General features: G+C 40.0%; 1 protein-coding gene across 1 annotated transcript; it reads right to left on the minus strand.

The window, feature by feature from the left end:
• Window positions 1-1,426: 1,426 nt before the first annotated feature.
• ak3 (adenylate kinase 3) lies at window positions 1,427-13,267 on the minus strand (the record flags this gene model as incomplete). Its single annotated transcript, XM_080743080.1, has 5 exons — window positions 1,427-1,637; window positions 2,536-2,657; window positions 5,826-5,998; window positions 7,178-7,297; window positions 13,120-13,267. 5 exons carry the CDS (start codon window positions 13,265-13,267, stop codon window positions 1,526-1,528), a joined length of 675 nt encoding a protein of 224 aa, XP_080599206.1. The 3' UTR covers window positions 1,427-1,525.
• Window positions 13,268-13,636: the final 369 nt, after the last annotated feature.

A 13,636-nucleotide genomic window follows, 5' to 3' on the forward strand; every position in this document is an offset into this window, starting at 1 on the left:
GCACATAGTAAGGCAGCTTTGACACTACCCTGTAAAGTATACAATATCCTATAAGAAAAGTACATTCAATGCACTGGTAAGACATACTCTGGAACATTTGACAAAGAGTCAAACATTCATTGTATAAAGGCAACGTGTCTCTTGGGCCCATATTCAATGTGGGCTACTTAAAACACAAGTTTAAAGTAGTTCTAATTGTCAGTTGAGATCTGATTTGATATCGGATAGGTAGCATATAGGGTAATACTGGTTTCATATGAATTTTATTTTAAGCAAAATATGTATTAATTCAAGTTTTCAATTATAAAGACAAGGAATAGTCAGTCAATGACTAATATTCACACAGCCATGTTACTTTTATGTCATCTCCATGACTCTGTCACCACCAAGTAAGAGCAAACATAAGAGCAAACTGGCCATCATGAATATGGTAATTGTCAGTGAAATATGACATATATTATATTATATATATTATATATAAATATTACAAACACATAGTTACAGATTTGTCTACAGATTTTTGTCTTGAACATTAAAGACTAATAAAATATATAGCATTGAAGCATCTATCTGTAATTCAAATTAGGGTATTTACAACAATAAACATTTGGACTAGTTTGACAATAACAATAAAACGATTTGATAACTTCAATTTAATCAGTTATACTTATTAGTTTAGTGATTCACTTGGTGAACAAAAAAATAAATCTACTTCTAATTTCTGTACTTCATAAAACAGGCACTTGAATACAAATATAGTTATATTAAATATGTTTAGAACATGGCACATTTATCTTTATAACTGAGGCACACTTCATGGTGTTGATCATATTTAACCATAAGTCTAGATTAAAAAAGGCAGATTTTCTTTTCTTTCATTAGATTTCATAGTGCTAGTGAAATCTAACGGATTGTGCCCATTCTTGCATAGTGCAGTGATCAAAGAAAGAGACAAAGACACATTCATTACCCTGTCTCAGAAGCTGCAAAAAAGAAAGAAAAACAAAAGGTTAAAAGAGCACTTTACCCATTTTCAGCCTTACATTCATATAATTGGTCCTCATTAATGCTCATTATAGGATGGTGCTTATATTCACTCTATGTCTCAGACGTGGGACGTGGACAGTTCTGAAATCTTACCCTATTGACACCATCAGTTTACTCCAGTGACATCAGTGGTATCTTCGTACAAGATTGAAAATGTATCACTTTAAGGTTCCATGATATAGCCATTGCAATAGACAAGAACACCCACCCTGAATATAGCCTGAGTTGCAGCTAAGGTTGGTCAAGTATTTTCAGAGGTGGAACTTCTGCAATATTAACAGGTATACTTTACAATTTACAATAAATCCTCTCTCCATCATTCTGGAGCTTCTGGATTAGGCCTACTTAAGAAAGTGCACTTTACATGTCATAATCCCTTTGTTCAAGCTTTCAGCAATAAATGGCACCAAGTGGAAAGGCATTTGTTCCCACAGAGGATCATAAGTGGTGCTAATAAGGTTGTCTTTTACTGGACTATTTATGCAACAACTTTCTCTTTCATTGTGGAGAGTTTTTCATTGAGGAATACTTGAACATGAGGCCAGATCTTGTTGGTTTCTGTTCCAGAGAAGGTTTCCAGCACTCCTTTGCTCCTGCAAGGGAATATGAATACAGGGTTGAGAACAACAAAATAAATAAATACGTATTTTGTTGTCAATAATTATGTAAAATGTTTTAAGAAATGTATAGTATATATCCAAATACATATATACAGTATATGTGATATACAGTATAGGCCTTATGTATTGTGGTTCAATACCAAACATAATGAAAGAAAGAAATTACAGAAACACATTCTATTCTATGGTATTAGTAAGGAGGTTTGTTTCCAGGATAGCAAAGTCTTCATTAAACATAACATAACCAGGCAAGCACATCCTATAGACACTGAGTAATGTTATGCTGCCTAAATCAAATGGCAGCATAACATTGCTGCCAGGAAATATAAATTATGAATATGCATTCCAGTTGCGCATGTTTTTCATGAGTAGAGTTTAGTTTTTCATATAGAACACCCGTAGTACTGGCCATGCCTTCTTGGACTGTTAAGCAACATTCCACTAACCAGGTCCTAAGGAATGTGAACAAAGAGCCTGACCCAGGTTTGGAGAGCAACAAGGCAAGATTACAACGCCCTTTTACCTAGATTTAGGTGTTGCTGTTGAAAGAAACTGAAATAAAGTAGGAAGTATTCACATCACATGCTCCATTTAGACCCTCCAATTAAACAGAATGCTACTGTATATGAGGGAGGCAAAGTAGCAACCATAAAAGGGACAATAGTCTACTAATGGCTAGTTTATCTTCTTCAGCAACACTTTCAGCTATGGTTAATCAACATAATCATAACTGTCAGCAGACGTTAAGTATTGTGCTTAACAACAGCATATAAAGCTTAGTGTGTAATAAAACAGGTGTGCTTATAGTGGGTGCCATTTTCCATTTAATTAATTACTGTACATGCACAATTATGCTGCAATGATATACAACCTGTAGTATTCCAATACTGGCTCAGTCTGGTTTTCATAGGATTTCAGTCTTCGTGTGACAGTCTCTGGGGTATCATCATCCCTCTGTATCAAAGCCTCTCCTGTGTCATCGTCCAGACCCTAGGGAATACATACAAATAACCATTGAAAATGAAGTACAGTAAATTGCATTAAAGTAACTTCCATCCTTATGGGTCCATTTGGTTCACTCTCAGACCAAATGGACACTCCTTATGGGTCCATTTGGTTCACTCTCAGAGTTAAGGTCTTAAGGTCCTTCCAAATACAACATTTGAGAACCAATAGTACTAGTTGGACTCCTAATGTGCCATAGTGTCGTAGTAAAACCTGGAGACTTGACGGTTGACATGCGGTTATTGGGTATCAAAATAAGAACATTATAATGGTGTGTGTAAAAAAGAAAATCTAAAATTGGCCACAGACAAGACCAAGTATTTGCCACGGACACAATTGTCCGTGTATGGACATATTGATGACCCCTGCATTTATGGCTATACTTTGGGGCTCTGTTGTTTCCTGTTCTGAGCACAATGAGGAAAAGTGACCTCGCTTGACCTTGGAGATTCTGGAATGAAATGTTTGACCACAAAGGAAGGCATTTGCCTAGACGGACGTATGGATGCCTTATGTGTTTTTAAACCTTTCTTAGCTATTAGGTGACTACTGTTCTGAATTTATAGATTTATTTGTTTTCATTTTATTATTATCTTAGTCTATTTTAATTCTTCCAGTTTTCCTTTTCTAATGTAGCACTTTAAGATTTGTTTCAATTTGAACTTGTGTGTGATGCATTGTCTAATCTAATGTCTATGTTCCTTATTCAAACAAGTCTGTGACAAGCTCTGGTTAATAATTAACCATAAAAACAGAAGGTGTGATGCCGGGAGGGTCTGAGTTACTATTGTGGAAGAACTAACAGTCTAACTACAGGAATCTATAGCTAAACCAAGCTCATTTACAAAACGCAAGTAGCCAGACAGACATGTCTAACTGTGCCCATTTCTCTCTATAAATAATAATGAAATAATAATAAACAAACAAACATCGTCTGATCCTGATTTGCAATCTTCAATCATTCCTGTAATTTCAACTTGTGCATAAATCCATCGTGGTGGGACAGATTGGTCTTCCTTTCAAACTGAAAGAGTAAGACATTTACTTTGGATTCTCATGCCAAAGTCTGGAGGTGGTATAATGTGTCTCTGCATTCCCATCTCTATAACAAATATATATATGCTGACCATAATGACAAAAAACAGTCTTACTTCTTGTGTTTGCTCTACTAACAATAAACTAGTATACAGACAATAACTAGCTTTACTGGTGTTTAACAGCTTGCACAAGAGCAAAGGTCCCCACTTGAATTTCCCTAGCAAACTCTAAATCACCCTTCCTTATTCTTGATCTGCAATCTGTTGCATTTCCCTCTGCTTCATATCACATCTGTCTGCAGCAGTTCAATCTCCGATCCTTTCTCTCTTCCCTGCTTTTTAATGTCATCTCTTGTCGTGCTGTTTCCCTGTACTCATCTAGGTCACTCTCTTATGTCATCTCTCATTCTATCTCTCTATTTTCCTCATCTCCTCTCACTGAGGACATATTAGTCTTTAGCTACTTTGAGATCAAGGACATTTAAAGCACTAGAAGCTGGGCCGCCCTTTGGGCAGCCCAGCGTCTAGTCGGCGACCTGGCCAACTCGGGAACGATGTAAATAGGGAATGAATGCCCCGCCCTTTAATGCAAACCCCATTATACCTGTTGTCATAGGACCCGTTTTGACCATCTGTTTGCCTGTGTCCATTTATGCCCATATTTGGAGATATCTGTATCTGTCTGTCTGTCGGCGTCCATTTTATGTCCATATATGGAGATCACTGCAGATATAGTTCTGGGTCCATTTTATGCCCATATATGCCCAATTGCCCATATATGGAGATATCTGTCTATTTGCGTCCATTTTATGCCCATATATGGAGATCTCTGTATCTGTCTGTCTGTGTCCCTTTATGCCCGTATATGGAGATCTTTGTGATTCTGCGTCCATTTTATGGAGATATCGCTTTTTGTTTGTTTCTTCTTTAAGCAGAATACGCAGCCTGCTTAAATCTGCATCATTCAAGTCATCCTCCCAGTCCCACGCTTTGTTGCTTATGTTTGTCTTTGTCTCTTTTATTTTCTTTTTCTTTTTTGGAGCGGACCCCATGAATGCCCCACCCTTTAATGCAAACCCCAATATACCTGTTGTCATAGGACACGTTTTGACCATCTGTTTGCCTTTGTCCCCACCCTTTAATGCAAACCCCAATATACCTGTTGTCATAGGACCCGTTTTGACCATCTGTTTGCCTTTGTCCCCTTATGCCCATATATGGAGATCTCTGCACACACAGTACCGGTTGCGGAAAACTCTGATGTCAGACATCAGCTCCGCATACGGGCATTCATTTTATGCCCATATCTGGAGAACGCGCGTGCCGGTGGGAAGAACGGTTCTCGAGATACGCGGATTACATACACCATCTGTTTGCCTTTGTCCCCACCCTTTAATGCAAACCCCAATATACCTGTTGTCATAGGACCCGTTTTGACCATCTGTTTGCCTTTGTCCCCTTATGCCCATATATGGAGATCTCTGCACACACAGTACCGGTTGCGGAAAACTCTGATGTCAGACATCAGCTCCGCATACGGGCATTCATTTTATGCCCATATCTGGAGAACGCGCGTGCCGGTGGGAAGAACGGTTCTCGAGATACGCGGATCACATACATAATACATACACATTCACAGAGATTTTTTGTTGACTCATGTGGCGTACGTGATGTCAGAGCCTTTTATGAAGTGATGTCACAATGAGTCAGCGCTTGCGCCGATTTCCTTCGGAACAGCCTGATGTCAACAATCAGCCCCGCATAAGGAGATTCCGAACGTTTCGCGCCGCTTCGGGAAAACCGCGCGTCGGGTCGGGCCGAGGCCCGGCACTGCACTCCGCGCCGCGGCGGGGAACGCGCGTGCCGAATCTGAAGTCCGTGGGACGAACGGTTCTCGAGATACGCGGATTACATACACGCACACAGACAGACAGACAGACAGAGATTTGTCACATTTATAGATAGATTATAACTGCAACTTCTGTTTCAAATGAAAAAAAAGAGACAGGTGTGTAGAAGAGGGGCTTAGAGAGAAGGCATATACAGTAGAGAGGGCATAAGAACAAGCAGACTCAAAATGTAATACGTTAATGTTTTTGACCAAAGCTAAACCTACAGCAACTCTTGGCGGGTTGAAGTCCAAGTTGTAGACCCTGCCACTGGGCAGGTGGGTCCAGCGAGAGGTCAGCCTCTGTTTGATGGTCTGAAAAGGCACATCCAGGTTGATTACTGTATCCACACAGTAGACATTGTCCAGGGCCTCTGCCTGGGATACTGTACGAGGGAAACCTGGTGAGAGACAAACAAATGGCCAAGTAGAAACACACAATAAGACATAATAAAAATATGAATAGTAATTCATATAGGATAATTGGCTCATTTTACTCCAGGACATTTGGTTCATCTTGCCCCATGGCCGCCTTTTTGACAAATCCTGGCTATAGCGTAATGCTTCAGGCTGATCTTTAGCTAAAGGATTGATTCATGTGGTTTTATACATTGGAATATCACCAACATGTATGATGTATTATTTATACGTTTAGACTTGGCTACATTTGCTAACCCTAACCCTTGACCAGCAAAAAACACTTTTTTGTGTAGAAATATTGCCCTTGTGTCTCTCAACTTCACAGCCAACTGGAAATGATGGGTGTGTGTGTGTGTGTTTTTCTTAAGGTCACATGACAACTCATGTGTATATTTTTTCAGCTTTATCCACAGGCTTATCTTACCCCATTCTCCCTGTTAACTGCATTCCTGTGGGAGCAGACAACTGAGACGAGCAACGATAGTCAGTGGCGTAAAGTAACTAAGTAAATGTATTTAAAAGTACAATCTCAGATCCAAAAAAAATACTTTTAGTCCACTACATTTATTTGAAAACTTTAGTTAGTAGCTACTTTGTAGATTTGTATTATTATTACAAAACATACATTAACAACTTCAGCTATATACATTTTGGTCATTTGAAAATAGACAATCTACAAGCTCACAATGTGTCGCGAGCTTGTAGATCTGCTATTTTCGAAAGATTTGTATACATTTGAAAACTTTAAGTGCATTTTGATACCAATACTTTTGTACTTTTACTGGGGTACATTTTGAATTCCGGACTTTTACTTGTAACAGAGTATTTCTAGATTGCAGTATTGATAAATGTACTTTTCCCACCACTGACAGAGCAAAGTATCCATTCTCCCTGGAGGGCCCGGAGGCTTTAAGATACTAGCATAAAAGCACCATTCCCACTGGGCACGATAAAGATAACTAACATAAAGCGATATGTCGGCGTTCACATCAATTATGTTGGTGTTATCGTTGTGGTGTGGACGCTACCGTCCACTTGAGATGAGAACGATTTTTAAAACGATATCTTTATCGTGCCCGGTGGGAATGATGCTTAACACTGAGTATGAAATGACTGTGTTCTCCCTTAATATTCTTTTGCTTTTGAAAAGATGTTCTTACCATCCAGCAACCAGTCGGTCTGCTCCATAGGCCGCAGTTCACGCAGGATAAGACGAGAGATGACATCATCAGGAACCAGCTGACCCTGGTCCATGCAGGCCTTCATCAACAGGCCCAGCTCTGAGACACACACGCACACGCGCACACGCACACGCGCACGCACACACACACACACACACACACACACACACACACACACACACACACACCCACACACACACACACACACACACACACACAGAGAGAGAGAGAATAATGGTTACGCTCTGATGGATAGATCGATAGAGAGGGTGAGAGAGACATTCAGAGAGCCTGAAGGACAGACAGAAAGATTCCAACTATCATCATTTTTGTATTAAATATAAAAAACTTGTTTCATTGTTTCATTGTCCTACTCCTGCAGACAGTTCCATGGTGCATCCTGCAAAGAAGGAGGACATTCTGAGGTGCTCTGGTGATGCAGTGGTAAAGTACCTGTCCACCACCACCACAGAGTGTAGGGGTGCAAATCCGCCACGGTGCATTCAGCTTTGGTCGAGCGTCTGTGGAACACATTTGGCCCACGTGTGGGGGAGGGAGGCAGGGAAGGGGATATTTGTCACTGTGTGTACTCCTCAGCGGGGAGTGTTGGGCAGGAGGGGTAGGACGGAGGCGCCATGTCCTCCCGGTGGGGGGGTCCTCACTGAGGAATGAATTGGCATAACGACTAAATTGGGGAGGAAAAGGGGGCAAAATAAATTGGCTTTTCTGAATTGAAAAAGAAAGAAAAAAATCAAACCTCGGTTCAAAGTGAAGCGGTGAATTTTTATTCTATGTGTTCTAGAGCTATGAGCTAAGATCTATACTTTCTATGTGCTTTGGCCAAATTGTCATGTGAAGCTTGACCAGTCCTCACATCGGGACGCACGAGACGGACAAAGCCACTTCTTGGAAGCGGCTTTCACCGCTTCAAAAAGAGCATTCTGAGAAACAGAGTACCTCATCTCCTCCTCCTCCTCCTCATCTCATCCGCCAATAGCACCCTGTATCATTATGTGTGTCCTTTTAAAGGCCGGGCAGATTTTCCTTGTTTCCTCCGCCTTAATTGGTCTGGGTCCAATGACTGAATGGAATTTCCCGAGCCACCGTGAAGGACCAGGCCCTCTTTCAAAGCAAGTTTCTCTGTGGCACAGAACACTGGGTAAAACTCATTGCTTGTGGGTAGAACACTCAAATAGTAGACTGACCATCAGTCACAGGTGGAAAACAAAATGACCAAGTATATATTATTAAATGTAAAGAAACGACTCGTATTTTCTCACATCTACAATCTACAGTAGCCTATATTCTGTAGGTAGAACTCAAACAGAATGTTTTCTCAAACTATTGGAGATGTAGTTTTCTTTAAAAATGAATAAGATGTAACGTTGAGGTTAAAACCTGCTAAACAGAATAAGAGAGAATAGACTGCTTTGGGACTTATGAGAGAGAAAGTGGACTGCTTTGCTTTGACCACACACAAGACCCAAACTGGGTGTTTGGTAAACAGAAGCCTGCATTGTTGTTGCCAGGTTTCCACCAGTTGCAGCATGGCAACCACATAGAGACATTTGAGGATAGTGTTTTTAAACCATTAAAAATAAAGTGAACTGTAGCCAGGCCTGTAGCCTGCATGCAACTAGGAGAGAGTTGCTCACTGTTACCAGGCTGCACATGTCTTTTTTTTTTATTTTTTTACACAAAGTAGATTTTATCCACAACTTTCCAACATCCCATTGTGCATTGCGCAGAGGTTGCACGGAGCTTCCGGCGCCGCAGCCGAGTGTGATCTACAAGCTCACAACGGTTGCGACTTGAGCTTGTATGTCTGCTGTTAACCGGAAGTGTCCTACACATAATTCTCCAGTAAATGTTTGCGGAAACAGGTGGATATATCAGTTCCACAAGCGACAACTGGTTGTGATTTGTTTGTTTATTTTGTCATTTAGCTGGTTCTGTCAACAAGGATCCATTCATCTTATCTTCATTCATAGGATGAATATAGGTCTTGGCTATTTGTGTAAAACAGAATTATTAAAATTTCTACAGTGATGACAGTTTTGGTAACTTTATTGAGTATCCATGAAATGGAGATATGCATTTAATCTGTGAGATTATGTAATAAGTGATGTGAGATGGAGAAACGGTTATGGCTGCATGTGCTTGTAAGTCCAAAACCGTTTCGTATTTATCATTTCAAAAATGATTTAAAACGAGTGAAAATAGCCGACTACAAGCACAGAACGTTGTGTGCTTGTAGATCTGCTATTTTCACTAGTTTTGTGTGACAGTCTGGTATGATGAAGCAGGGCTTCACTTTACGAAGAAACATACAAATTTTAAAGTGGAGATACAAGGTTTCTGCCCGACACTGACAATATGATCCTTACTTCTCCCAAACGTGACATTTTGCAGTTTTATTATCTTGCTCTAGATGCGTTTGTTGTTAGGTAAACCAAGGTAATTTGTGAATATGGGGAGGGCCTCCCTTCAAGGTTCAGATAAGGTTCTGTTATGTTTATAGTGTACACTTGCTATAACACACTCTATTGTCCAATATACCTTGACCTTGGCTTGGCACATGTCAAACACACACACACACACGCGCGTGCGCACACACGCACATTTTGAAAATGTCCTGTCCTTTAAAGAAAACAATGAACGAGGAATTACTTTAATTACTTGCAATAATGGACAATACATTTTATTGAATTTGCCTTTTCTTTATCATCTGTGCAATTGTTAACTACCGGTATGTCCTATAGCCCGATGTCATGTGTACCATTTAATGTGTGATAAGTGTATTTATTTTGGGCTTGTGTTCTTTGAAGTGCAGCAGCCACTACAGAAAGATAAATAAAATAATAATAAACTTTATTTGTATAGCACCTTTAAAAACTGGAGAGAGGGCGAGTGCCAAAAACAAAGAAAGATTCAAAGCAATGCAGAACACAATGCAGGAAAATAAGTACATATTACTTTCATACCGGTAAAAGACCAGTGCAGATTATAATAATATAAGGTGGAATAGGCATTAAAAGCTGACCTGTAAAAATGGGTTTTAAGGGGAGATTTCCAGGGGCAGGGCATTCCAAAGATAGGGGTTCTGAAACAAAGGCCATGCGTCCTTTTGAATTGAACTGACCATTTTGAAAAGGGTAGGTCAGATGATATAGGCTGGGGCAAGGTCTTGCATGTATTGAGAAGGATCTTGAAATTAATTCTGAACTCAATTGGGGGGGACCATGGGAGTTGGGGGTAGGTGCGGGGGGTTGGATGATGGCCATCTGTGTTCTAGATCAGATAGATCTTCTCAGTTAAAAAGGTTAAAAACTGCTCACAGTGCTCAATGGTTTTGAACAGAGTTCTGGAATTGAGATGGTTGTCAGAGATCAGGGTGGAGAAATGTTTGGCTCTCACATCTCTGACAGCAATATTGTAGTTTTCTTTAAGTAATTCATAAAAGACATGTAATTTGGAGGATTTCCTTTTCCGTTCATGTCTTATCTCTCTTTTAAGAGCTCTAGTGTGGTCAGTAAGTTAGCCAGGGTGAGCCTCTATTGGGCAATATAGTTTTGAAGGGGGCCACAAGGTCTAGAGTTGCCTGGCAGGTTTTATTGAAATTAGTAAGCTGATCTTCAATGGAATGGTGGTGAGGGGGAAATCCCTCTAAGTCAAACGCCGATAAGGCAAACGCTGATAAGACAAATGCAAATGTACTGCCCGGGTCTCCTACCGTAGTGATCTTCTGCCGTCCTGTCAAGGAAACATTAGTAGCCTCCTTATTTTTAGCAATACAATGGTTATATGTCACAGTTATTGTCCACGACATTGCAAGCGGCGCGAAGGCCAGCGGACCTTGGTCCTGCTCTTCGCGCCCGAGCGCCACAGGCGCGAGTGCCCGCGAAGAGCGCACGATAAACGCATGAATGGAATGAAACGCGATGCAGGTGAGCTCACATTTCACCACAACAAAAGGAGGTTTAAAAAAAATGAGTTTGGCTTATCAGCGTTTGCCTTATCGGCGTTTGGCTTATCAGGACGTGCCCGGTGGTGAGCTGGGGCACTTGCAGTGGAATCAAAAACGGTTATAAATTTGCTGGCAGTTAAAGGGTTAAGGATGGCAGAGCAGGTGGGGATGGGTGTTTTCCTGCATGGAAGGAGGAGCAGATACTAAAAACTAGAAGGATGCAATTGTGGGGAATTGCAAGTGTGGTTGCAGTGACGCGAGTCACGAGGAATCCGCTGGGAAATGAATTCCGTCTTATCATTTTGTCCCTTTCATGCCCATATACTGTATGGACATATGATATATCTCTGTATCTGTCAGTCCTTGTCCCTGTTTGAGCTGTGATAACCACTCCAGCATCTGGCAGCTGGCTTTGTCTGTGTGTCCCGTGTCTGTTTGACATAATATGGCCAGGCTACATATGGCCAGGGTCACGTTGGCCAAGCTTCGTGGGACACTTAATGAAACTAGAAATGCAGTTCCTAGAGGAACTGTGTGGGCTCGCTGAAAACATGCACAAAGTAGGCTATATTATGGGCAGTACAAAAAGTACACATCCAAATTCAACAAGTTGAAGTTTGAACGGAATTTATAGCTCAAAGAAAACGTGGACTAGATTCAAGTGCCAAACAATGTGGATGACAGTAATAAAAATGCTATAAGACAAAATTAATTTCCCATAGGAATTCAATTGGAAACTGTTATCAAAAACAATTTCAAAAAACGAAAACAATTATAAATGATAACTGTGCACATGTAAAGCTGAACAAGTTGAAGTTTGAACAAACACCGTTTAGGAGGCTAAAATCTCAGTAAAGATGAGGATGTCAATTTGATTTTAAATTAATTGATCTTGATTGATTGATTGATTGATTGATTGATTGAATACTTAGAAAATGTGCATCGAAAGGTACAGGACAGTGCAGTTCCCTGATACAAGGTCAACTAAAAGGATAAAGACCACAAGAAAGCTAAAGTTATATAGGCTTATTTGCATGGGGGTCACTTTGAACTAAATTCATACAAAACAGGCAGTCATGTTAGGTTGTATTGGAATCGAGATTAAAGTGTGAGGCTGTAACAGTGCGCGTTAAGTGTTAAGATAAGGGAGGGGATTGGGTTGGGTTGCTCTTATCAGCTGTATCACAGAAAATAAACTTTAGATTAGCAATATGGGAGTTTGTTCATTTTTTAAAGACTATTTAATAATGTAATTGTCCATGTCTGGGAACAGTATAGGCCACCTAAAATGAATGCTTCATAGCTATATTGCAGTTCAATTAGTGGTAATGGCTATACAGTGGTGTAAAGTAACTAGGCCTTACTTACTTACTTTTTACTACTGTAAGTAGGCCTACACTTTTGAGTTATTTGTTTTTATTTGCTTTTGAGTATTTCCAATTTCCAATACTTTTACTTCTACTCCACTACAGCTCAGATCCAAACATTGTTTAGGCTACTCACTACATTTATTCAGTTTCTAGTTAGGCCTATAGATTTTGAACATATAGGCTACATTAACCATTGAATAGCCAATCTACAAGTTCACAATGTGTCACATCATCTGCTATTTATACATTTCAAAAGATTTGTATACATTTTAGGCTACATTTGAAAACTTGTGAAATGTGACATTTTGCATAATGAGCAGACCTTTTGTATAGGCTACTTTTATTCAAGTCAATTTTGAATGCAGGACTTCTACTTAACGTTGCAGTTGATTGATTGATACTTTTACTTGAGTAAAACATGTGAGTAGCCTAGATATACTTCTTCCATCACTGTCTGCAAACAGTCAAAAGGAATGCTTCATAGCTAATGACAATTCAATTACAACATCACTTGGTGGTAAATGCAGTCACTGAATCTAGACTACCCACACTTCAAAAATCCATTATGACACCACTGAGCTCACCTGTCTTAGCTTTGATGTTAGCCCTCAAAAGATCACCACTAGAAAGATGTTTCAGTCCAAAACTTTTCACTATGCGCGCAGACACCGTTCCTTTCCCTGAACCGGGGGGTCCCATTATAACGGCTCGAAATATCGATCGTAAAGCCATCTCCTAATTAAAGTCTTCAAGTTTGAATGCCTTTGAATCCCTATTAAAATACGGTCTTGACCTGCGCGTGAAATTGTTTCCCTATGGATGCTCAGCCAAGAGATTCTTCATGCGTAGCCTAGACTACTTGGTGCAGCCACTTTTAATCCTACTACGCAATAGCCATGAAAGTGGGCGCGTCTTTGACAGCCTTGTAGGCAAGCTGCATGGATCTTGAAAATAATCTTTCTGTCTTTCTTTTGGTTTTCCCCCTTTCTTTCTTTCTTTATTTTGATTACCCCTTTCTTTCTTTCTTTCTTTCTTTCTTTCTTTCTTTCTTTCTTTCTTTATTTTTTCCTGCGAACCCACTGGAAAGGAAACAGATGGAGG

The sequence above is a fragment of the Nannobrachium achirus genome (assembly GCF_963921795.1).
Source record: "Nannobrachium achirus genome assembly, chromosome: 15".
Classification (NCBI taxonomy): Eukaryota; Metazoa; Chordata; class Actinopteri; order Myctophiformes; family Myctophidae; genus Nannobrachium; species Nannobrachium achirus.